The sequence below is a fragment of the Falco peregrinus genome, chromosome Z (assembly GCF_023634155.1).
Source record: "Falco peregrinus isolate bFalPer1 chromosome Z, bFalPer1.pri, whole genome shotgun sequence".
NCBI classification, from domain to species: Eukaryota; Metazoa; Chordata; class Aves; order Falconiformes; family Falconidae; genus Falco; species Falco peregrinus.
This window is the reverse complement of record NC_073739.1, coordinates 84,474,530-84,500,466: the sequence shown is the minus strand read 5'-3', so window position 1 is coordinate 84,500,466 and position 25,937 is coordinate 84,474,530. Positions and strand designations below refer to the sequence as shown.

The 25,937-nt window shown below is 43.2% G+C and overlaps 1 protein-coding gene across 11 annotated transcripts in view; it reads left to right on the top strand.

The window, feature by feature from the left end:
- LOC129782764 (transcription factor 4-like) overlaps nucleotides 1-25,937 on the top strand; it is a 150,133-nt gene that overhangs the window by 101,786 nt on the left and 22,410 nt on the right. For all 11 annotated transcript variants that reach the window (XM_055791299.1, XM_055791304.1, XM_055791305.1 and 8 more), the window contains one exon: nucleotides 17,704-17,768. In XM_055791299.1, the coding sequence (XP_055647274.1) occupies nucleotides 17,704-17,768 (65 nt within the window). The remainder of the gene's footprint in view (nucleotides 1-17,703; nucleotides 17,769-25,937) is intronic.

Below are 25,937 nucleotides of genomic sequence, written 5' to 3'. Positions count from 1 at the left end.
GAGGTGTGACCCTGCTCACAGGGACATGCCTGTGGGGCGGGGGTGCTGAGCCCGTCTGGTCCAGAGCAATGCTGCACCTCCTGGCTTGGGGAAAAGAGCTTTCTCTCTTCTCTCTGCCCACGAGGTATTTGAGCATCATTTCTACACAGATCACTGGATTTTTAAGAACTTTTTGTAGCTCAGTACTATGGAACTTAATTTGTACTTTGATATAAAATCATTTGTATTTTTTTGCATAACTATTTCTTTAAAATGTATCAGGTTTTACTTTTTGGTATAGTTTCCTTTTGTATGGGCACACTGCCCAAGCAGATGGTGTAATGTCACCTGTAAGCAATCTGAATAGATAGGTTCATTCTTACATTTTAGAGAGCTTTTTATTTCCTTTATATATGGCACAACTATTGCTGAGAGACTGTTCAAGATGGTGTTTCTTTTTGTGTTGCCTTTTAAAGAGATTCCTGCTGCGATCGGTTCTTCCCCCCACCCCAAAGTCTGTGTTTTTGGGCTCACTGAAAAATCTGTGACTTGAGAAACTTTCCTGGTACTGTTAAAACGACATTGTATGAAATCCATAGCCTTTTTTTAAAAAAAAAAGTTTAAATGAGGAAGTGATAGAATAAGTTAAAAACACATTTGATTGTTTAGACACATCATGTTTTAATTTTAGAAGTTCAACATTTGCTTTTCAAAAAAAAAGAAAAAACAACACAAAAAAAAAAACCAACCCAAAAACCCCTACTCTGAAAAATAATGTCTTTCAAAGACTACTTATTTTTGTGAATGCTGTTTTTTCTGGAGGTGCCGGGTTGGCATCCCTCAACACTGGCGCTCCAGCTGCCCCCAGGAGAGCAGGGTCTGCCCGCACCGCGTGAGCATCATGCCTCTGCCAGGGGGACGGTGGCGGGGGGTGATGGGTGGCTTGGGGGGCTGTGGCAGGGCAGTTTTTGCTGCAGATGTGGTTCTGTGGGGCTGGGTACTCTTCTGCTAAGAACTGGGTGAGACCAGCGACGTGTTCCCTATATGTTCCAGTTTATCCAGTTTTAGAGAGCCATTGGGAGACAGATTTATATTGCGCGGATACCCAATGACTTAGAAGAAATAGTAGGAAATCATAAAAACTTTCACCCTCATAGCTTTTTAAATTATTTCATAAAACGAGAGGCCACTGCTGCTTTGTACAGCGCTTCATACAGGGTGTCCCTGGATGTCGGTGGGACCTCAGGGTGCTGGTGTAATACTGGTCTGAGCAATCTGAACTGGTGGTGTTACGGATAAGTTTCACATTAGTTTATTTTCTACTAGTAAGGAACTGGAGGTTGCCTTGGTAAGGGCCAGATGCTGCTTGTTGTCGTCTTATGTGGCTGTTCCCCTTGACTTCAGTGGCGCTGCTGGCAGGAATAAGGTGAGAATTATTTATATTTAAAAAACTACAAAGGAACTGTGAATATGTTATCAAGCTTAAATACATCTCTACCGTGCAAGCTCCTTAAAAATATAATCACAGAGGACTTCCTTGTATGTTGCCCCTCAGGGAGGAGCTGAATAAAAGATCATTATTTTTCTTAATTTTTGGTGAATGAAAAGCAATGGGATTTTGAATGGACTGAGAGAGATGGTTTTGTTCTTAGCATGAAGACAGAGAAGCCTTGGTATATAAGCACCCCATATATTTTCTATGTTTATTTGATCCGATAAAATCACAGCGCACTTGGGGTAAAATATTCAGAGATGACTGCTGATTTCAGGATGTGCTGTGGGACACCCTGGGTCTTTGAGGAAACCAGAATGCCCTTAGAAACTTTTAAGTTCTGAATACTTTATTCTTCTGAAAATCAGGCCTTAAAGTGATGCATCTGAAATTAGTGACTGTTTCCAAGGGAAAAAAAGAATTTACTGGATTAGAAGAAATAAACAGCTCAGCAGTGTAAAAAAAAAAATAATAGAATAATGGGGTGATTTTTCCATTGTTGTAGTATTTCCTAGCGAGAAGCTCATTCCCACTGCTTTCCTGGCAGGCTGCAGGAGCGCCAGCTATAGCAAAGCATCCATGGGTTCTCAGTGCTTTTGCAGGGGAGAAAAAGATACTATCCCAGGCTTTTTCAAACCCTTGCAAAGGACAAAACCCAAGAAGACTAGATTGTCATCTTATCCTTCCACTGTGGCATTTTTTTTTTTTTTTTATACTTTGTTTCAGGCCCATTTTGGTATATTCTTGATCTTCATAGAAAATAAATTTCATTATCAACCAAGGCGCTTTATGCCTTAATTCCAGAAATCTATACGGTATTTTTTCTGTGTTCTGGGAAATAACACCATTTCCAGCAGAGGATGGCTGCCTTTCTCCAGGCCACAGAAAAGTCCAGATTTGATTGCTGCTTCTGGTTTACCTTTAAAAAACCCCACCCTTGCAATTTCTGCCTGAGTCCTCTGACCCTTGCCAAGTTCTGCCTTGTTTTGAAATTTTACCTTTTCAGAATGTTACCATCCCAGTAACAGTTCAGCTGGGAATAAAATGAAACTAGCTAATAATTTATTGTCAGACATAGAAACATTTGCAGCAGTTGCTAAGGCAGACCATGGGAAGCCTGGGGTGAGCACAGCCCGGTCTTACCGTGACTTGGTCTTGATGACAAGAACTTCCAGCGCTATGTTAAAGGGTTTTGAAAGTGGCTGAAAGTTAAAATTCTTGGAACTTTCTTCTGTCTGGCTGTTTTGCAGGTGACAGTGATAGCCAGCTTCTCTGTGTTAAGTCTACCAGCACCTTTCTGAGAAAATTTTCTGTAACAGTATTTTTTCATTGGAATTCATTAGTGTAATCATTCAGAATTACTGATCACCCACAGAAGGAGCTATGAGAGTTCAACGCTTCTGAAAATCAAAGCATATTTGTCATAAATACATGTAACAGGCTGCTTAACAAACTGCAGTTAATAAGTTGCTACTTCTCGGGGGGGGGGGGGGGGGGGGGCGGGAATTAATTTTGCTGGAGTTTAATGGGATCTTGTGGCTCTAATGTCCATTTAGGTCAGCTGGGAGCATTCTGTTTTCAGGCAGAAATCAGGATCATTACACCTCCTCTTGCACAAGCCCGAGTAAATCTGTTTTGTGCAGGTGAAGTAACACTGCAAATAGACTCATTTTTTTCTGAGAGGCAGACACCAAGGGTTTTCTGGCTGCGAGCAGGCTGGGGAGCAGAGTGATGACTGCCGTGTTTCCCAATGCAGCTGTGTGCAGCCAGCGTGCTGGATGCGGAGATACTCGTAGCTGAGCACTCGCTCAACGGCAAAATTTAAGGCGAGCAAAGCTTTCAGCTGCTCCTGCAACCAGCAAGCACTGCCGAGACTGTCCTTGGAGAGATGCTGCGGCTGACCTTCTTGTCCTGCATCGCCTGTTGGACATTGTCAGAAGGACACTCATGTTGTCAAGTGAGACAAGAATGGCCAACGGTGCGTGCCAGGGGTACCAGACATAGCTTGCTTTTCTACTGTCCCAAACCTATAAAACTTGTGCGTGAGTGCAGACTTGCGTCTCAGTGAGGTGGCTGCATTGGTGGTGGCTCTAGGACTTCTGAAACACTTTTGTGTGGCAGGTTCTCTCTGTTGGGGCTCCAGTACTCCCTTCATGAAACTGGACGTTAACATTATGGACATGGACAACATACTAGCCTTGAACTCATTTTTAGCTTCCTGAAATTTTGTATCTGGGTATATTTAACTTTCTGATGAGAAGACAAAGACCAGTTCCAGTAGTTGGGATTTTTTAACTTTGTTTTTCCTTTTTTTTTAAACATCTTTTGATTAAAAACCTGGTATAGGGAAAGTAAATACTTTGCTAAGGTTTTTGTTCTCTTTCATTAGTGGCTCAGAAAGCAATGCATTTAAAAGTAAATCCAGGCCAAAATTTCAGGTTTGCTGACAAAACACAGAAGTTCATCTGCTGTACTTAAAGGCTTCTTGGATCAGGTGCTATTTCATGATATGGACATTTTAATTAGTAATAAAAACGTTGATCAGGATTTAGTAGTGGAAACTGCAAAGCACAAATACCTGCCTCATTTTGCTTTGTTTTACTGGTGTGAATTTAGCTGTTTTTCTCTTTCCATGTCCCTTCTCTGCTTCATTTATGTGTACACATCCATCGCTACTGATAGCCAAGCAGGTAGGTGCATTGGTTAGAATATCGTGAAGCAACGAGTTTATTCCATGAGCCTATAGAGCTGTATTACAGAAAACATCCATTTTAAGCCGTTTGTCTCCTCGATGGTGCTAGCCCAGTGGCTCACTGATGCCAGGAGTGTTTTAAAGAGCCATTATCTGTGTGATGTGTGCCCATTTAAACAATAAATAGTTTAGAATGGCACATGTGCTTTCTGTCTGGGTGCCTGGGAATTTTTCTGTGCATACAGTGAAAAGGCATACAAAATAAACTGCCCTTAAATGTGCAAAGGACCAAGGGAGCTGAGGAGGGCTGTCTCCAGGCACGCAGGATGGTTCTGTTCCTGCTCCTATGGGTGCCCAGAGCAGTTGCCCCAGGCGTGTTCCTCGTGGCAGAGCTGAGGATGACCCCGGGTCCTGCTTTGCCCCAGGGCTGTTGGGGGTAAATTGCCCACTGGGGTGCCCACCTCTCCCTGCACCAGGATGAGACCTGCGGCTGGTTGCAGCTCTAATAGACTGTCTGCCAGCCCCCAACAAACAAACCCAGAAATCCTTCTCTGTCATCGCTGACAGTAACCTCAAATTGTAAAAACACATTTTGAAAGATGTGTGACTTTTGAAGAAGTTGATGTCCTTTTAATATGCAGGATCTTTGGGGAAAAAAAGTACCCTTTTTAAAATTAAAGCACGTGCGACAAAAGCATGCATTTATAATCATAGAGGTCTTTGTTCCAGTGCCTGCAGTACTAAATGCTAAATCAATAATAAATTTAAGATCTGTGTGAGGAACTGCAGCGCTGGAGTAATGGATCCGACTCTTTTTTTCAGCATTGGCTTCCTAATGGTCTTTGTTCTGCCAGCGCGCCAGGACTACTGCCTGCCGTTCACCTTGCCTTTCCGCCTGGGGTAGTCCTGAACTATCAAGTTCAAAATAGTAACTTCTTGGTTTACACAAAGTCTCCCACAATTTTTAAAGCATTTTTTTTTCTGTTTTTCTGCTTTAATCTTTGTTTGTGGGAGCTAAAACAATAGCGGTTTCACAAAAATGCAGAAATAACAGGAATATGTTTGAAGTAAACTAAAAACATTTTCTTCCCAGGAGTAACAAAATACAAATATATTTTTGAAAAACGACATTTTTTCTCCTGCTGAAATTGGTATTTTAAAAGATCATTAAGGACTGCTTCACTAAAGTGACCCCTGTTCCTATTAATGATTTTTTTTTTTAATCTAAATTTCATGAAACATTAAAACCACGATGCATTTAAACATAAATTTGTATCCCATAACACCTGCTGTCTCGGTCAGTGTAGATGATGGGCTCTTCCGAGGGTCTTGTGAGACTGGCACAGCACTGTATAACCCAAGTCCTCCACAAAATGATTCCCGATGTTCCCCAGCAGACGCCAGAGCCCCCCTGGGTGCCTGCCAGCTCCTGCCAGGGGATGGTGGGTGCTGCCCCAGGTGGGCACTCTGGCACAAGCCTTGGTAAGGGGTAGAATGAAAGTAATTTGGAAAATTACTGGGTTTAACCCTTAAAAATTTTGAGAAATACTTACTCTGGGTAAGAAGACATTTAATACTAGCAAAAAATATATTATATTACAAACCTAGAGAATAATTAAGCAGTGATGACATACCCTTTTGGGCTTAGAAAAGCATAGATTGGCCATGGGTGTGCCGAGTTCAGTCCCCTTGCTTTCAGTGAAGGTATTTCCCTATACCCATGATATTCCTATTCCAGAGATCCCTCTGGAAATCTCTGGGTTATGTCTGTTGATCTCAGCACTGGGCAGAATGGGCCCTTACTGGTAGTAACGCTGGCTTGGCATTTCCAAGGTTGACACTGGAAAAAAAAGGGATTACAAAAATAAGCGCTTAAAATTAGGTTTCCAATTCCAGAGCCCAGGAAGTGATTTGTGTTGGTGAGTTGTGCGTCAACAGCTTCCACTGCCACCAGTGACACTGGCTTGGATTTACTCCTGCCTATGAGACTTTATTTAAATGCCTAAATAAGGCTGTAGCTTTGGTTACCTACATTATTTTTTGCATCGTGACTCCAGGGCATTGCCCAAAAATGGTTACGCAGTTATTTCTGCAGATTCGATTGCTGAATGGTAGCAGACCTGCATGATACTGGACCAGGACAACAAGCTTATAGAAGTCCTCCATCCTCTCACACAGAAGAGATTCTCTGCAAGGAATTCTGGAAAGACTAGTTACTGTTTTCAGCACTGCATTTCCAAATTATTTAGGAACTTCATTACGCGCAGCTAATTTGCATGGTTTTTCTTCTAATTGGGCCATTTGTTATTTATGTCAGTCAAGATCAATCTCCATAGGTGTGGCAAAGCTAGTATTCCCAGTTCATGCGGTTTCCCATCCCGCTGCCGTGGCAGCCGGTTACAAGGTTTTGGCTCTTCAAAAGAAAGTGATGCTGAGTGGTGGGTGCCTTACAGAAAGGGTTAGTTTATTATTTGCATCTCTGATGAATTCAGTAGTATGATTTGGTAATCAAAACGATAAAAAAGAAACCTGTGGCAGCTGTGGGCTTGTATAGCTGCTCAGAGTTGGATCTGGTTGTGTGCACACATGTAATGAGTGGGAAGACTCAGGAGGGTTCACGTAGCTCCCCCATTTTCACCGTAGGTCATAAAGCTACAGACCTTGGAGGTGGAAAAGATCTTTCAGACCATCCGTGCTGTTACCTTGCCTGTGTAGGAGTTCTTTCGACAATAAGGGGCCAATCTGATAAAAAATGGGTGCCTGCAGGTCGTGGTAGGTGTTAGCAGGGTGGGGACCCCTGCCAGCTCTCAGTGTCAGAGGTCCACACTCTTTGCTGGGGTGACATTTCTACTGAGAACTCCTCGCCAAGGCTTTGGGGGCAGGGATTTAATGCCGTTTTCTTCTTTTTGTCACCTTCCCTTTTGCTTTGGTCTTTAACAAATACTAATAACATTTATGCTTGTTAATAATAGAAATACCCTCCAACTAGAAAATTTACCAGGTATAAAAATGGCTTCATCAGGAGTACTATTTAAAGTAACCAAGACCTTAAGATTTTGGAGCATGTAATTTTGGCAAAGCACCTGTTCATGTGTAGCTAGCTTGGTAGGTTGAGCAGAGGCTTTGGAAGGGCTATATGAAAATTGAAAGACTACAATATCCAATATATGATAAAAAATAAGGTAAATCAAAGTAAATTCTATAGTCAAACTCCTTAATTGTGATGCATTTGCTGAGTTTCCCTCTTCCATCGTCGGCCCTGCTCCTATGCCATATGGTCTACCATGGAACATTTAACTTGTCAGATATAATGGATTGTCCTGGAAGCAGATTTTTGCTTTGAGCGTTCAGCTCCTTTCTTGCATTTCACTCTCAGCTCCAGGCTGCAGGATGAAGGATTGTGGTGGAAATGCAAAGAAGAGACACACAGTTGATTCCCCTTAAGAGAGTGACCTATATGCCACAAAATTTTACCCACATAAAGAGGCATTATCCCTGTCACTGACCCTAGCAGGCTGCATGTCAGAACCATTTAAATTTGTCTGGACTTAACAGATTGTGCAAATGTTTCAAAATCAAGTGCTTAGGAATAATAAAAGCTTGTCATTTCAACTTAGGCAGTGGCAGCAGAGCTTGCGCTGGCCAAGGGATGAGTATTATTTATTGTGACCTACATGTAACCTAAGCTGCCTGCCTTGTAGACCTTGTAAATTAAGTTCATCTCCCAGGGCTACTCAAAGTTAAAAAAATATATTGTCTGATAAGGAACCCAAATAGCGATTACTCTGTGCTGTAAAGCAGAGGTCAAGGTTGGAAGTGATCGTTTCCACAGATGGGCCAGTAGCAGTTCATTACCATCACTCATGTTGGGGTTGCAGGAGGCGACGGACATTCCTCCTTGGTGCGTTTGTATCTCTCTCAACGTGGGGAACTGCCCTGGTTGGCAGAGGGGCCCGGGTCGGCGGCTGAGAATGAAGTGCAGCCACGGGAGGACTCTAAAAGCATGGGTAGACATTTACCAAGTTTTCTATAATACAAATGTAAGCAAGCAATTTCTGAAACAAATGTGACAAATGACAAATTCTTCCCTGGATTGGTTTGGGTTTTTAAAATTTCTTCTCACTTAAGTATAATAAAACCCAATAAAAGATTCAATAGAACCGTATGTAATCTTGCTATCCTGTGCTGTGAAGTTATTAAAGAATCTAGGATAAAAATCTGGCCCTGTTGAAGATACTCAGTTTTATTTAATACTTGTGCAGCTGGTATTTCATCTATAGAGAATAAGAAGTTTGTAAATCAATCTGAATTTTGCTCTTCAATGTGGCATTCCTTTCAGGTGTGAAGCTCATATTGAGGGATGGTAGGGGTTTTTTTGTGTGAAGGTTATTGTTTTTGCATTTGGCAGCAAGAGGAAAATTGTCAGCTGGTAGAAGTGGGAAATACCTCTTTCAAGGACTTTTTTTTTTTTTCAGTGTAGGAACGAACATTCCTAGGTGTCTTTTTACGGGGGAAGCTTTATCGTTCTTGATCTGCAAGTGTTGTAGAGCGTGTGTACTGATGCTATGAGTTTGCCTGTATTCTCAGCCCAAATTGTTTGTTCCCGAATTGTTTAGGAAATGTCAGTTCTCAAGTGCAAAAATCTTACCAGGGTGTGCATGCCCTCTGCTGGATATTACCGATTTGAGACTATTGGGTATTTTGTAATGTTATAGTATATTTACCACATCATTCCTGATGTTTTGCCATACAGGAAGAAACTTGTGGTTGGTTTTGTCTTCTTAGCTAATCCAAATTATCCAAGTTGTTTTTAAACCGTCTAAATTATAACAATGCTAGCTTTCTTCTTTTATATTTTCTGTACTGAACAATATTACCAAAAATACCATTTCTGTAGAAATGTCCAATTGAGTATTTAATCTCAATATAAAACAGTATAAGAGGCTTGGGTAGTTCTGTCTAGACCTGCAGAGAGCACGTGAGAATGAGGGAGGAGCACAAGGCAAGCTGCTACACAGGCACTGATGCTTTTGGTAGCCAAACCTGAAAATTTATCTTTACCGGCAGGCTGTTAGGGTGGGTCCATGTGTGCTTGTGCTCAGCATTTCTTTCCTTCTTTCTGGTGTGTAGATGATGCTGTGGGTTTAACTGGGGCTTGAGGCAGGAGGATGAGCTTGGCAGTGAGCTCTCAGATGCGGGGCTGGCCCACTGGGACTGGGGGTCCTGCTGCCTGGGGACAGGCTCCCCCAACGTCCCGGGCTTCCACCTTTCCTGTCGGCTTGGGAAGGGATGCAGCTGCCTGATGAGAAGGGTTTCTGTTGGTCATGCGGAGGTGGAGAGTTGATCCCCAATCTGTACGATGAGGCTTTTGATCTCTTTATCCTTGCTCATGTCCAACATGGTTTGTTTTAGTAGCCTTTTAATAAAGGCTACTAGATAGGGGTGGTTTACAGACCAAAGATTTAGAGCCCAGACCAAAGATTTAGAGCCCAGACTTGGGCTGTGGGAAGGTTTATTGTCCTCTTTCAATTCTGTGTCTTTCATGGCCTTAGATCTTTATCTAACTTGTTTTGGAAGTGATTCTGTTTTCATGCTTGAATGAAAACCCAGGTTTCCAGATACATGATAAAGATCTCCTGAACTGGTCCCTGAACAAATGATGAGGGATCACACTGCAGTGTATTCCAATTTAAAATAGCCCTGTGAGGCTTACTTAGGATAAAGCAATATCCAGTGCTTTACGTTCAATTCTTATATATTGCTTTCAGGTCTGAGGTAGTATTACAACAAGTTCTTGTCTCATATCTTTATGAAAATGTTGCCCCTTTTTATTATTCTGATTCTCTAGTATTAGATAATGCTTTCGATTTTTTTTTTGTTGTTGTTCTCCAATGCCTGTCTTCATCCTCTGCCCATCTTTTGACTATTGTACATTCTGAGAATTAGAAGGGTGAAACACAATGAATGGGTTCCGTTGAGTTTCTGTTTCTCTCCCAAACAAATTTGCCTATTTCCAGAGTGATACAGGTGTTCAAGCTTAGATGATCATAATTATTTCCTCTAGACTGAAATTCCATGCACATATGAAAAGGAAAGAGGACTAAAGATGTTTATGAAGTCAGATGCGTCTTCACTCTAAATGAAGGATTGTCTCCTGTAAATGCTCCTCTGTTCACAGCTTTGAAGTGTATGTGCCCGGTTGCTCCGGGCTCACTGAGCATGGCCATTCGTGCAGCATCAGGCTCTGCAAGATGAACACGGTGGCCCACGACAGTGAGGAGTCTTCAGGGTTTCTGCAACTTGTTAAATATAATTTTTTCAGATGGCATTGAAAGAAACAGTTGTTTTGTTTAAATACCTAATTTAATTATGAAAGTTTATTATTCTGGTCTCAATTAGTGCATGTACTTGATATTAAGCTCATTAATGTTCCTTATCCGCAGAATGCAGTATTATTTATTGGTTGCACAATAGCAGTGATGGCTACGAAATGCCAATACCTGCGTATCCTCTGATTAACCTCAAGGTGCTGAAAACCTGTTGCAAAGGGTGCAACGAGCTTGTTCAGACTGGATTGGACACAATCAATCTTGTAATCCAGCTGTCTCATCCAGGCAAATAACCAACTATGATCGTCAAACCTTTCTCTTATGGGATGATGTGATAATCTTTACAATCTAGTTGATTTTGGTGGGACTAGTCAAGGACCAAAGGACCACTTAATGTAAGTCTGGTAGAATATGGCCTTCAATATTCTCACTTCATATTCTTATAGTTTCAAGTATAGCTTTGCCACAGCTATTTTGTTTTAAAAACACGTAAACAGAGAAGTCACATACTGCCCTGTAATAGATGCTATTATTTGGTAGATTACAGAAATAGATTGAGCAATTTGCCTTCGTCTTTTGGTTTAGGTCCAATATTTCAGGAACTGAGATCAGTGAGAAAGAAGTTGCTCTGGTATTTTTGTGGAGTAACTGAATACATGTAGAAGGGGCTGTGGAACTTGGGGTGAGTGGCACCGGGGTCACTCCCTGCCCCGCGCTGGAATCCATCAGCCGCACGGGTGGCATTGGGCAAAGCTTGCCGAGAGCACCGTGTGGGTGCCCTTCAGCAGGCTGGACTGCCATTATTCCCATTGATATATATGTGTGTGTATGTACAGGAACAGATAAATGCACATAGTGTGCATGCAAGGAAGTAGCTTGGCCTTTGGGGCGTTCGGGAATTAACCTTGCCTGTCTAAGTGTAAGCATTGAATTTCCTTGCTTTAGGTTGTTCAAGTCAGCTCTGTACCTTTATTTTAGTATAGGTTTTAGGATTTAATTTCCTTTGCATTTTGATAGCACTGTTTAAAAAAAAATAATCTCCCTTTGTAATGGTACTTGCTCTGGCATCGTAACATCTCTAAGAACCATTGCTGTTTACTGCACATCAGTGTAAGTGCAAAAATCTTCTTTCATGTCAAAAAGATCTCCTTCCCCTAGCATTGCGCTACATTCCAGGGTGTGATGCCATTCAAGTTATTGGGATTAATACCTTCCCTTAGCTTTGTATCTAGTTTGCGGACCTTCCCTGTATCAGATGCCGTGTCACTTGTACTATTTTGTGACCATCAAGGCACAAACTTTGCTTAAAATCTATTAGATTTCATTCTTATTGTCTGTACTTCACATATAGCACAAAGAAGAAATAGCTCATTAACATGATACTTCCATTACCATTGGATGAGATTCTTTGTAATGTAAAGCACACTGTTCAAAACCTCGCTGCGATAAATCGGGTATTTTGACTTGTGTCCTACACCGGTAAGTGCGCTACTCTTGGCAGAGTGTGAGCCAGGTCAAGCCCGAGTCAGTAGTTCAGCCGAGCTGAGCAACATTCTGCTGTTTGTGCGTTGGAAGAGGAGAAATCCCAGCCGGACTCCAGTGTCAGCGCTGCTCGGCCCCGCGCCCCCCCCGGGGACGATGCCTACCGAACCTTTACAGCGCTTGCCCCCACACCTCACCTTTGCCCAGCGCCCCAGCACAAGGGCTGTCTGTTCCCCTGCCAGCTCGCTGCCTGCGGCTGCCTGGGAGCTGTGCCGCGAGCCCCACTCTGCCCGCTTCGCAGCCGCCAGCCGCCGAGGGAAGCTCGACTGCACAAAGGGGGACAAGCCTCCAGCCAGCTGTTAGCCCTAGTGCCGGGGACCGCGGTTGGATTTGCATCCTTCAATTAAGAGTAAAAAAAAAAATAATAATTTAAAACATTTAATAGGAAAAGCATTTTTGTTTTTCTTTTTCCTTCCCCTCCCTTTTTCCATCTCCTTTCTCTTTTGAAGAACACAGTATTCAAAAGTTCTGGCAAAATAAAGAAGCTACCTGCTAGCCTCGCTGGTGAAACCATGGGTAGGTTTTTTTTCTGTCTAGGGCTAAAGAGAGCGAGGCCTGGGAGGCTGTCCAAGAAAGGCACGGGATATATACGTTTCTCTGGGAGTGAGGTGCTTATAGGTATAGTGTACAATGGCTCGTTTATTTCTATGAGTTTTTTTCTCGGGTACTGTATAATTCTATACAAATTTTAGCTTGATTTCTCTGCTGAACTGAGCTGGGTTTTCATATCTCTGAGGAAAAAAAAAAAAAAAAGCACTGATAATCTGGCTGTTGCTGTCAGAAGGTGCTGTGCAGAGCCGGTCCTCCTGGCAGGCAGGTCCAGTGTGCAGAGCCCTTCGCTCACGCTGGTGAGCACTGAGGTGAGTCCGGCACTCACTCCCTGGAGTGCTCAAACCCTCCCTCTCATGCAGCCAAACTGAAAGCAGCATAAGAAAATTCTGAATGCAGGAACTATAGGTTAAGGCAGAAGTAAACTGTTTCATGATCCTCATAACAATGCAAATAAACCCTGCTACGGCCATAACACGTGTGTGTTTGTTACGTACAGACAAATGTGGAACTATAAAGTTCAGCCCATTCTTCAGTTGCTGGGAACTTTTTCGCAGATATGCTCCACCTCTGTGTTCCTCATGCCTGGTCGGACTTTGACACTGAATTCTCCTTTAATTTGTCATTCACTGTAGGGGAATCGATCGGGCTCCCTTCAGGATGCATTTGAGACATCAGACATCAGGGGAAACAATCATTAATTTTCAAAAAGCGCTAGAAATGCTGTAACGAATAAGAAATCTGTTTAAGGAAAATTGCAGACCTGAACAGACCAAAATTCGCAGCTGTTAAAATTCCAATCCCTAATACAATTACTTCCCACCCACCCACCTTTTTTTTTTTTTTTTTTTTTTTTTTTTTTTTTTTTTTTGTCCCAGACGGGTTTCCCTTCTTCAATGTAACCAATAACTAAACCCCAAATGTAGGGCAGCGGAAACCTGAACTAGAATATTCTAGTTGAACTCATCTCTCAAAAAATATGTCAAACACAAATTCAATGTAAACATTGAATTGAAGTCATTTATAGAAATAGCTTCACTTCCTCTTCTCTGCAGATGGAAAGAGTTGCCTCATGCCTCTCATTCTGCCTACCAGAGAAAAGCCAAGGTGCCCTGTCTCCCAGGGCAGGGGAAAAAAAGAGTGGGGAATCAGATGACTTGCATTTGTGCTTTGGAAGTTGCTTAAATTTTCTACTTAATTTGATTAATTTTTCAAAGTACACCATGGAAAAGCAAGTAGCTGCTTTATTGATTGATTGGCAATCCTGTGCTGCTTTTATTTTCTGTAGTTAAACAAAAATGCAAACAAAATATTTATGAAGCAATCGTTTTAATTTAGTGAAGATAAACAGTATTTTTTTTTCTAGAAGTATTTAGAAAGCAGAGACTTGAGATTCAGTGTTTGTCAGAAAACAGGAGCTGCATGTAGTTCTTTCTTTGTCTCTCCTTTGATTGGCATGCACTGTGACAATTAGTTGAAGATATATATATTTACACACACACTAAGTTATTGCCTCCAATAATAACGGAGATGCTTTTTCTGCCTTACCTAAAGAACAAGTGCATACTTGAAAGTTATTCACCAGCCTTTGTAGGTCAACTTCTTCCATGGAGCTTTGTTTCAATTGTCAGATCATAAAGCCACGGAAGGGTATAGATCGTATTGCGTGTTCGCAGTGCTGGTAACAAATGGCACATTTTAGCATTTGGTCCTCTAGGTAGAAAAAATTAATCAGATGTCTGACAAGATTTGTTGTTTGTCTCTATTTCAGGCTCTCTTCCCCCCCCCCCCCCCCCCCCTTTTTTTTTTTTTCCTCCCCTGGCTTACAACAAATATTACTAACGGGTACTTTTAGGTTTTAAAATATGGACAACAGTACTCCATGCAGTAAAAGACTTGAACGATTAATGCTACCCTTATGCCTCTTTTGAGTAGTTTTAGCCATGGGGCTTGGCACTGCCACCATTGTCTTTGTGCCAAAAAATATCCGCAGCGGCTGCCGCATTCTGGTACTAGAGGGTTGTCTCGAAAATTCCGCAGTGAATGCGTCGGGTGTCTACATGGTTGTAGACGTTCTCTCTTTTCTAAAACATTTTTTAAAATAAAAAAAAAAAAAAGGAGAGAGAATCTTTAGCTCTTGCAGACCTCAGAAAACGCACAGTACAGGCTGGGGTGTTCGAGTGACTGAAAATGATGCATAATGTACAGTAAATGTAGAAATTCAGGAGAAGCATTTGTATTTGTGAGCACAAATAGTTGCTTAAAGAGCCTACTTTTGCATATTATCGGCACTCTTGCAAATTTTATTATCTGAAACAAATGTGCCAGTGAATTTTAAGCAGAAAATCAACATCAAGACTGTAGCTAATTTTAAATGGACAGTTTATACAAAAGATATTCCTCTCCCCCCCCGCCCCCCCAGTGAAGTATCATTACAAAAAGTATGATAATTTCATAATTACAGTTGACAGTGAAAATTCTATGTATGTGTATCTTTTTAGTGAATTCTTGACTTTTTCATAGATTTTGGTTATTTGTTCTTATTCGAGGAGGCAGATTTCTAGCTGTACGTGGAAAGAACAAGAAACGTAATAAAGTTAAAGGCTTACACTATCAGAATGAAATGTGTTCACTCGTGATCTCCAAAGTTATCTGTTTGGTGGTAAAAGTGGATGCTATAGATGAAATCTTTACAAGGAGCATAATCCTAAAAAAAAAAAAAAAAAGTCAATCTCCTGCTGGCTGCTGTGCCGCTTTGGTACCTCACAGACTTCGACAGAGTCCTGGACGAGTGCCCATTGATGTCATGGAAACACTCAAATTACTGAGAATGATTCATGTCTATGCTGTTCTCTTATCCTCCCCCACACAAATAGAAGTAGATTTTAACCCTGACAACTTGTAATTTGCAGTGGGTTTATTTTTGTATCTGGATAAATATTTTTTAACAACTGAAATTAAGATGAGGCTGCCTGTGTCTGATACGATAGAAAAGAAGATTACGGATACCCAGGCAGCAGCAAGAAGCGTGTTCAAAGTACCTTGTGTCGCTGCTTGTACTTGGTTCCCCTCAACCCTATTTCTGTTTGGGATTTTTCCTTCCCTACAGCTCCCCCCCCCCCCCCCCCCCCCCGCCCCCCATCTTCATCGCTTGTTATTGTCATCGACTTTCTGGCCCTCTTGGGGTGATGGGAAGTAGCACACATAACTCCAGGCATGCCAGCAAGACATTTTGTTTTTAGATCTCAGCATTGGACTCAGGGATTCATGATTAAAATTTCATTGTCATTTCAATCTTGAATTATTTTTGCAAAAGCTTCCCAGTACTCTGAACCTGAGGGGGGCTATGGAGAGGGTGATCCATCATTTTTGTATAACCAGATACAAGTGCTTTCAAAAGTTATTATATGTGCAAATGTCCTATGAATTGCAAATAAATTTTGGAGGTTCCCGTGTATAAGTAACTACTTAATGTGGAAAACAAGAAAACCAAAACCAATCAAGAAACAAAAGCAAGCTCTAAAGTCTCAAATGATGATGATGAGAAAGATGATTTTTTTAAATCCCAAACCACTTGCAACAGTCAAACTTTATCAATAATGCTTCCAAAGGGCAATCAAACCTAGTAGCTTTATAGTAAAGGAAAGGCTTGTGGAGTCAGAATGTGGCCACACCATTTTGGGAACGATTAACATGACCTCTGTCATCCTTTGTCTAAAAAATTGCCGTGCCATGGGCTCTTTAGGAAATTCAGATCGCGTTGGGGAAAAACTGAGCGCAGTAGAGCTCCGCGTCCGTCGGGCAGCAGCGGTGCCAGCTAGGGACCCCTCGCTTGGACCCCTGAAACTGCTCAGGGTGCTGGCTATGGTCATCATTATCATCTGGCATTTCCAAATGCAGTTCAAGCTTGTTTTTTAATGGCATTGGTAGATGTACTGGTGCGGCAGCTCTATCTTGGCAGCGCAGGGTTTGGTGTGAGGCTGGCACCCCATCTCCTGTACGTGGGGCTACGCAGCCACATGAAGCTGCCTCCTAGGTGCAGAGGGGTCCTCGGCGCGATGCACACAGAGATAAACCGAGCATCTGGTCCCTAGTAACTGGTACTGTGTGTTGTGGGTTTTATGCCCCAGCCTATAATAAAAACTTTAATTTTATGAGGGATTTTTACTGTGTTCTTGGATGTTTTGTTAGATAATACCACCACCACCCCCACCCCCCGTGATTATCCTCACCATAAGGGTGGTCTTTTAGTGTCAATATGTTTTGTATCAGCCCTCTTGACTACTCTTTGTCTCCGGAGCACGTGGTGCGGTGCTGCTCAGCCATGACTTAATGCTTTGCAGAAACCACCTCTTCCCTTCTTGATTTCGCTCAAGTCTGGCCATTCAAACCTGAAAGAACCTTTATTTTTCTTTGTAAATATGGCATAACCGTAACCGGTACTGCAAGTAAGGCTGTTGGAGCCGAGTGTTAAAGGCTTCCTGGGGAAAAAACAAGGAAAGAAAAAAAAAAAGGTACTTAGGGCTGGCAGAGAGCCTCAGCAGTCGTTGGGCCCCTGTTTGAGTCCCAGCACCACTGGGGCAGCCCCAGCATTGGTAGCAAATGGCGAATACCCAATCAGTGTCTTTCTCCCAGGTGAAAATTCCATCATTGCCTTGATCATGGGGGAATTTGCTCCTGGGAAAGAGTGGGGAGCCGCATCCGCAGCAGATCTGGGGCAAAGCTGGCTGGCTGGAGAGCCGGTGAGGGACTGGCCGTGTCCCCAGCGTAGCGGAGGGACAGGTTGGGTGCCTGGGTGCTCGGCCCCCGAGCCAGAGGGCAGGCATGGAGGGTGTTGCCCACACCTTCAGCCAGTGCAAGCCTGGTAAATCCCAGTTCCAGAAAGTGTGCAGAGCAGCACAGCCAAGATTAGGAAGTTTATTTCATATCCTCATCCTCAGCATGAAAAAGTGTTAATCCCTTTCTATTGCCTACATGCATTACACAGGCAGCACTGCCTATTTTACATATGTAAACAGCATTAGGAAAATGTGGTGAACATCATGTAAAATGCTTGGAGAAGCTATGTATGTCTGTTTATATCTGTTACACTTTTTTTTTTCTTTTTTTTTTTTTTACAGGTAAAACAGAAAGGGGTTCATACTCATCATATGGAAGAGATTCGAATTTACAGGGTTGCCACCAGGTAAGTGAAAGTCTGCTCAGCAGAGGGGTTGCGATAAATACTCTGATAAATGAGGTTTGCTTCTTAAAGTTGTACTTCTTAGGAATATGTTCCATCATAAACAGCGATGCCTGCAGATGTGCATTTCTCAGAAACGGGCTTTATTTGCAAGTGCAGGTTTTCAAGCTGCTGCCTGAGCTTTTCTAGCCAGGATACAGTTATTGGAGACTATGGGTACTTGGGTTGACCTAATACTGCCTAGTCAGAGCTGCTGCGAACTATTGATTATTGTCCCTCGCAACAATGCCGCACTGTTAAGCATGGCAGGTCCTTCCCAACAGCACAACTTCAGAAATAACAGAAGTGGAAACACACCGCAGAGCCTGTGTCAGCCCCTAGCTTTGGATGGCTACTGCAATAAATTATAGTTTTCATAGAATCTGTATGATGTTGTGTGAAAACAAGGTTGTATTGAGGGATAAAAATGTCTGTGAAAATATGATTTGTTGTCCCTTTTTGTTTCTGAATTGTTTTTGGCTGGAAGTCAAGGCCAGCAGGCTAACAGCAAAGCCGTCTCAAGGGAAGCATGCGTGAGCTAGAAAAATAAGAGTAGTTTAATTAAATAATAAAATGCCAGTGTAATACAAAGGTATAGCATGTGTGTGTGTGTGTGTGTGTGCCTCTCTGCACTTTGCATTTGCATACTTTTAAGTCTCCAGAGAAAGTCTGAGTCTAAAAATACTATCAATAGCCAAAAGTCTGTGCTTTGTTTCAAGACAATTGATTTTTTTAAAAGACACTTTCTTTTTAATTTCAGTAGCAATAGTAATCATGTGTTTAAATTCATTTTGTTCTTGAAGAGTGCTAGGCTTCCTTCCCTTTTTCTAAGTGCAGTAGCTTCACACTTCGCAAAACTATTGAAAGAATTTAATAGTCTTCTTAATATTCAAAGCTTTATACTGTTCAGATCTGCCAGGGGAAAAAAAAAACCAAACCCAAAAAACAGCCAAAATGCATATTATTTCCCTATAGGAAAGGGAAGTACTTGATCCCTTCTTTCCTTTCGTATGTCCATGTTCTTTAATAACGCAGGGAAGCAGTCTTCTTATGTTGTTGGTTTAGGGTGTTTTTTTTAACATTTAGCATAGAAAAATGAAACCATTTGAGCAATTAAACAGAAATTTCTGTTGGCAGTGCAACCGTGTTTGCCATCGCTAGTGCCCGGAGGCCGGGGCTATGCTCTCGACCGTCCCTCTGCAGCCCTGCGTGTGCCAGGGACATCCCGGCAGGGCCTAGGCAGGCTCCAGTGGCCGGCTGGCTCCGGGGATAGCATCCTGGGAAGGCGAGCGGTGGCAGGGAGCTGGGCCACGAGCCCCCCGACCCTGCTGCAAGGCTGCGGGGTGCTGCCGGTGGGTCTGCTGGTGGAGGCAGGGTGGGCAGCCCCGGGGAGCCCTGGTGGCAGCATCCCTGTGCAGGTGGCCATGCCTCTTCCACTGGCTGGTGCGGACCTGCTCTGCTTTGCCTCCTCTGCTAACCTGGCTAACTGGAGGGAGGTGAGGCTATCTCAGCCGCCGGGGAGGCCCCGGCGCTTGCCACTCCTCGCGTGTGGTGTTTGAGTTTTGGGGACGTTTCCCATGTGACGTTTCACACACAGAGCCTGGGCTGGGAGAGGTGACGAGGAAAGGCTGCTTTGCCTTGCTTAAAGCACTGTTTACATGTTTAGTTCTATGTGGAACAAACTGGATACAGAGCTGCTTGCTGGGGGAGGTTTACAGGCCAAGCCGTGAAAGGGAACTTAGTGATGCACTGAGCCTTCACATCCAAAACTCTTTAGTGAGCCGGTAAGTGACTTACTGATTTCACTTGCAATAACCAGCACGGATAAGGGAAGAAGATTTTATGTGCAACCCTACCCTCACCTGCTCCAAAAAACTGCAGTAGCTTTTAATTAATTTTAGGGGTTGTTTCTAGCTAGTCCTCTTTGCCTTAAAATCCTTGTATACTTTTGCTTTCTGTTGTTAGGAGGCATCAGGATGTGTCCCTGTCCCCAGTGCTCACACAGCCTTGGGGAGGGCATGTTGTTCCCAGGGTGAAGCAGCACCCATCCAAGGGTGAGACCCATCACCTCTGTGGCTCCAGCCTCCTGGAGACCCCGCTGTGCTGCTTTCTTGGGTCTGCTGCCGTTTCACGTTTCATCTGAAAACACACCTTTTCTCTGCTGCATTTTGCTTTTAGTTTTTCTGCCAGTCTTCCTGCGTTTGAATGATCTCATTCTGATACTGCAAGTAAGTTAGAAATTGTTCCTGAGATCAAAATGGCATTGCACCTAAAGAAGTTACATGGTCTATGTGTGCCTTATGCGTGGACTCTTAATGCAACTCACGCTGTGGCCTCTTTGTGCGCACCCGTATCTGTGAATGTCTGCTGGGTACGGGTGTGCATTTTCTTTAATTTGCGAGTAAAAAGTTAATCCTAGAAACTTAAGGGCAGAGGTGCAGCTGTAGGCTTGAGAAGACAGTTTGTCATGAAGAGGTAATTTTTTCTTAGGCATCCTCAGCTTTGTGTCCCAGTCAAAGTGAGGCAGCACTTTGCACAGGCTCCCAGGGGGAGTGGGGAGCAACCTGGTTCCAGATACCCCCAGCATCAAGTGATACGGAAATTACTCAATGTGACATTATGTGGCATCACTGGGTGCTGGGAGCGTGGAGGGGTTGGGGCAGCTCAGACCAGTCCCGGGGGGATGGCTGGTGGGAGCTGGGGGCACCCACCCAGCCCTTCTTGCACTATGCCACCGCCTGGCTTGGCCTCTCTCGGCCGAGTGACAGATCAGCAACCAGCTGAAACCCCTTGTGGGGAACCGCCGGGTAATTGCCATAACAAGGACGGTTGCCTGCAGAAACAGGCAGCACAGTTTCTGCCTCCTCTTTTCATGCAGCACCAGCCACCTGCAGGAGAAGCCCAGACGCCGCTCCTGCTCGCCAGACTTTCTGGGCCAGAACGCAGGAGAGGACGAACCTGGAAGTGCCGGCGAGCTCCTTCATATCGCCCGAAAAAGAGGATGAGCCCTGACGGGCGGTGCAGAGCGGGGTGATGCTGAGCACCGCTGCCTGTCCTCTGCGCTGGGAAAATAGTGTCTGTCAAGAAACTGGAAAAAAACATGTATCCGTAAGGAAGCTGGTGGCTATGGTTGTAGTATGAGAGTTAATCCCCCCTGAATGATAGCACTGAACAATTAGTTCTTACACTTTGGTGGACCGGTTCAGGAGTTGCCTCAGAACTCAGTGGGTGCGGATGTGGTCAGCTTTCTGGATGTATCCTTGATGGTATCGACGTGGCAGTGCCCCGTGATTGTGTAGGGTCAGTGGAGAGCTGATGGAGAAACCCCTGCTTACCTGCCCTCCTTTTCCGTGGTCCCATCAATGACAAACTGAGGAATATTAGGAAGATATTACAATGCAAGTGCTAATAATAAAAATTCCAATCCATGGAACAGGGTCATTCTTTCTACCATATGCATCCACTTCCTTGAAGTATAATGGAAAAGTGGATGAGGCAGATGACCAGTGCCCAGACAGGAAGGAGAAAAATTATTTCTAAAATAAGAATCTTTCAAATTCCTGAAAGGTACAGAAGGAATAATGCTTAATGCCGAGGCTGGACCATCTGTTGTCTGTTCTCCAGGCTGCAGAACTATCAGGATCCACCAAATTATTAACAAGTATGAACCTTCAGGCTTAAAAGAAAATTAAAAGCTACAAGCCTCTTGCAAGATTTCTAGGGTGTACTTTCAAATGTATTGAGAAAGATTAGCTTATCTAGACAGAAGATACTGAAGAAAACTTGGTGAATTCCAAAGGAAATATTGGTGGCAATATTGTGTCCCCTGAAGCCTTGAGTTACCGGAGGGACTGGAGTAGCGGCTGTAGCTGTGTGAGCTCCTTTTTCCTAAACCCAGGAGGTGTGTGCAGGTTTTGTTGATTTCTGAAAGGTAAATTGCTACCTCCAGATGTGATGCATTGCTCTCTGTAGAAGAGTTCCTGGAACAATTAAGGAAAACTAAATACCTAACGATATTGAACTTGCTACCTATTAATCTTCTGGTAGGAAAAAACCCCAACAACCTCTCTTCACACAAATAGCAGCAATGATCTGAGGTTTCATCCCTGCGCTGTGTTCACACCAATGAGAGAAGAGGTCAGATACACAGCAACCCATTTACTTCAAGATGATTTTTATTTCTGAGCCTAGGGTCCATTTGGGCTCTCACTGAAAACCATAGCAAATGCAACACTGATTACAGTGGGAATGGAGGAAAGCTTATCTTGGGAACTATTTAATTCCATTAGAGAGAAGTCATCTAAGAAACATGTACCGAAGTTGTTGTCAAGACACTTTTGAAACACTGGCTTCATTGAAGTTAATGACAAAAATCTCATTTCATTCAGTGAAGTCAGGATTTTGCATGTTGTCTTAGTTCTGTACTACTTACCGTTTCCCCAAAGATCAATTTTTTTTTGTATTGTGCTGGTTTGGGGGGGATTAGCAAGGCAGTAGATTTTAGAAAAAAAGCATACCTACTTGATTTCTCTAACTTTATTCTGGTTTCTTGTATTAGTCTGTTATTGTTGGTTGGGTGCTCGGGTTGTAAGTAAGGGTCTGCACATGGTAATGAAGAGCAATGCATCTGCTGCTCTATTCAAAGAGCCTCATGTAAATCAGCACTGTAAAGAGGTGAAGGCAGAAAGAGCTAGAAGGAATGCTTTGGTAGATAGAACTGAGCATCAGCTACTCGGCTGCAGAGCAGGGGCTGGTGCAAGGGTCTGCCGGAGCACGGCAGTAGGGAGGAGGGAAATGCTCCGGAGGAAACGGCAACACCTTGCTCTGGCTGGGGGATCAGCTCGTAAATCCCGGTCCTTCGGTTTCCCAACAGCAGCTGAAGGTGAGGGGCTCCTTAGTTGGACAGTGTTTACAAAACACTGATACTCCTTAGTGCAAGAGCATCTGGGTACAGAAAATACTATTATTAGACTAACGGTGACTTGTGCTGCCTACAGTCGTGTAGCTCCACTAATTGGTTAATAGTCGATGAGGCCGACTTTGAGTAATCCAGAGCTATTGCGCTTTCTGAGCAATAGTTAATTCAAAAAAGCAATGAATAAAGAGAACTGTAAAATGAGCTTGATGGCCAGAAAACATACACCATAGATTTCCAAGGCAACGCACAAGATCGTATGTGGGAATAAATTAGACAGTCCTTTGAAAATTTGGATTATGCCTTTTTGGCAAATGCATAGTAACAGATACTTAGCTTTTAAGGTGTTTTAACTTAAAGCAAAATCCTCAGATCTTAAAATGACTTGTTTTTACTACTAAGTCTTTTAGCAAGTGAGTCTAAATGTTGGTTTTGGATGTACTGATTTACTTGATGTTCAAGAAGTACTCTCAGAGGCCAGTTGGAACCATCTGACTGTTAAAAGCTGCCTCTGGAATGAAGTGTTAAGGTAAAAGCTAGTGGAGTTGCATGAGCTCTGCCAGGGTTTTTTTTGCCTTTTATATATTTTTTTTAAATAAAACACAACTGCTACCAAAATACAATAAACTTTATCCAGATTGAAATCATGTCTGCTAGCATTCAGCTTGTTGCAAGATGCCATGGTAAAGAGAAAGGCCAGCCACCGGAATGACATTGGCACAATGTTTAACTTTGTTTTCATTGCAGCATCAGTTCAAACAAGCAGCATTAGAGGCTGCAGCAAAATGGCTTCATCGTGCATTTACAATGCTGTAGGCATCCGAGGGCAGTCCGCCCAAACCTGCAGCAGCTCTGTGGCTTTCCAGGATTTCCTCAGGGACCATATCGGTAGCAATTTGTTCAAGGAATCCAGATCAGGAAGAGATCCTGAGAAGTCCAAGGGATGCAACTGGCAGGACGGTGTTTCTGCAGAGAGCATCTCTGCACTGTAGCACAATGTATGTCATCTTTAGCTTGCCTTTTCTCTGTCTGCCTTTCAGTACTCTTTCTTTGACTCTTCTTTTCCTCCTTGCTTTCCTGTGCAGCCTTCCCTCTGGAAGCAGTGGCGTGGGTTTCCAAGAGGCTTGTGATCAAGGGCACAGCAGGCTGCCACAGCAAGTGAATATGCCCGTTATGGCTGAGGTTTCTAGGAACTCGTTTAAAAGTTCACGCAGACCCAACTGGGGTTCATCCTTCTTGTAGCTGCTAGTGTTTTCCTGTATTCTCTCCCATTGAATCTGATTCCAACTATTTGTTGGACATTGCAGTCTGTTTATGGACGCAACACGATCTTTCCTGACGTCCCTCCACCTGCGTGGTCGTGGATCCTCTCTCCATTACCTCCCATCTTCTCTTATGCTCCTGATAGGTGAGAGGCGCCTTTGGCACACGATGGGGCCTGTGGCCCCCTCTCCGTTCAGCTTCTCTTCACTGTTCCAATGTGCTTTCTCAGAAGGTTTTCATATTAGATGCATGGGGCGGGGGGGAGTGGTATTCTCTCTGTGTCATAGCTTGCTCTGAGGGGAGAAGTCGTTGGCTCTTTCTCCTTGAGCGGTGGCCACATAGCCGACACGCTTCCCGCTTCCCTCCTGTCCCATCCCTTTCTGTCTCCTGCCTACAATAGCAGCCTGAACCTTTCCCATGGAGGAAGGCAGGGAAGGCCTTGGATTTTATTTTCTGAGTGTTTGTGGCTCAGTGAGCGTGGCGGAGGGAGGATACAGCATACCTTTGACAGAGATTTTGTACAGAAGGAACAGAAGTATTGCTGGAAAACTTTAAAACCAGTGTAATGGAAACGAAAGACACCATCAGCTTCTGCAGCAAGTGCGTGTGGATTAGCTCAGCCCAGCTGCCTGTGCCCGCCTGCCTGGGAGCCCAGTAGGGCTGTAAATCCTTGCAGAATGCTGTTGTTCTCATGCTGAGAAAGGAATGGACAGAAATAGCTATTGCCCATTTTCTTTTTCCTCCCAAGAAGTGCTGGGACTTCCTTTTTCTGCTGTGAATTACTGAATTGTTGCAACATCTCTAATTAAATAAAGAGGAATCCAGCAAAGACAGAAGGGGGGGAAACCAAAGCAGGATGGATTATCTTTTTATCTGATACATACTTTTAAATGTACATCCTTCTTCAGTGCTTGATTCAGCATGAGATTGAGACTAATGCACATTCTGAAATCAGGCTTCTGATTTAAGCTGCTAATATTACAAAAATAACTGGTAACATTGCAGAAGGGCTTCCCGCATCTCAGGGACCTCACCCATGAACGCACGAGTGCTTCCCCGTGCATTTAAATGCTCTTGAATTCTATCGACAACAGGTTCTTGACTGTCTTGTAGACCACTTTGGGGGTTTGCTTTCTTTTTTCCTTTTTTATGGCCTGCCCACCTTTTCATAGTAAACAATAAAAAAGACAGTATTGTGACTGCGAGCAGGGAAGGTGCAAACTGAGGTGGTGTGTGTGTGCCTGTGCACGGAGCTGCTGCGCTCTGAGCTGCTTCTAATTTGTACTTTGTTCATGAACGTCAGGGCAAAGAATCTTTCCATTTTATTGGTATTGTATACAATAAGTTATTAAATTTCATCTCTGTAATACACCTGCAGTAAAATAACAAAACATTACTGCACTTAAGGAACATGTGTGTGTGTTGCAATGTTCCACCCCTCCCTTCCAAACAGCTGCTTACGGATTTCAAGATCCATTGTATATATTCCCTAGAGCCCACCTCTAATAATCGAGACACATCTGCCATTGCAGTGTTATAGGCATATGTAGTTTTATTGAAAACTATACCTGTATATAAAAAAATTAAATAACTCCTACCTCAATTAAATTGGCAAGCTACCTTTTCTGAAGATCATATTACAGACCTCTGGAGACACAGCGAGTTCATTTTATTCTTCTCTTACAAATTACTTAGTATTTTTTTGCTTAGTCAAATAACTAGGTTTCCTCACATTTTGATGGCAAGATTCCTTTACCTATAATAATTTCTCCTCCGTTCTCCCTCTCCATAAAAAACACACAAAAGCTGTACTAAAGTGATAAAAGATACCTAACCTACCAAGGAATTTAGGTTCCTACAAAGTCTGTTGCTTATCCATTTTTTGCAATTAGATGTGCGGTGTCAGTGCCCTTAACAAAAGCTCCAGTGTTTTGTTTATTTGCTTTTAAGTATTT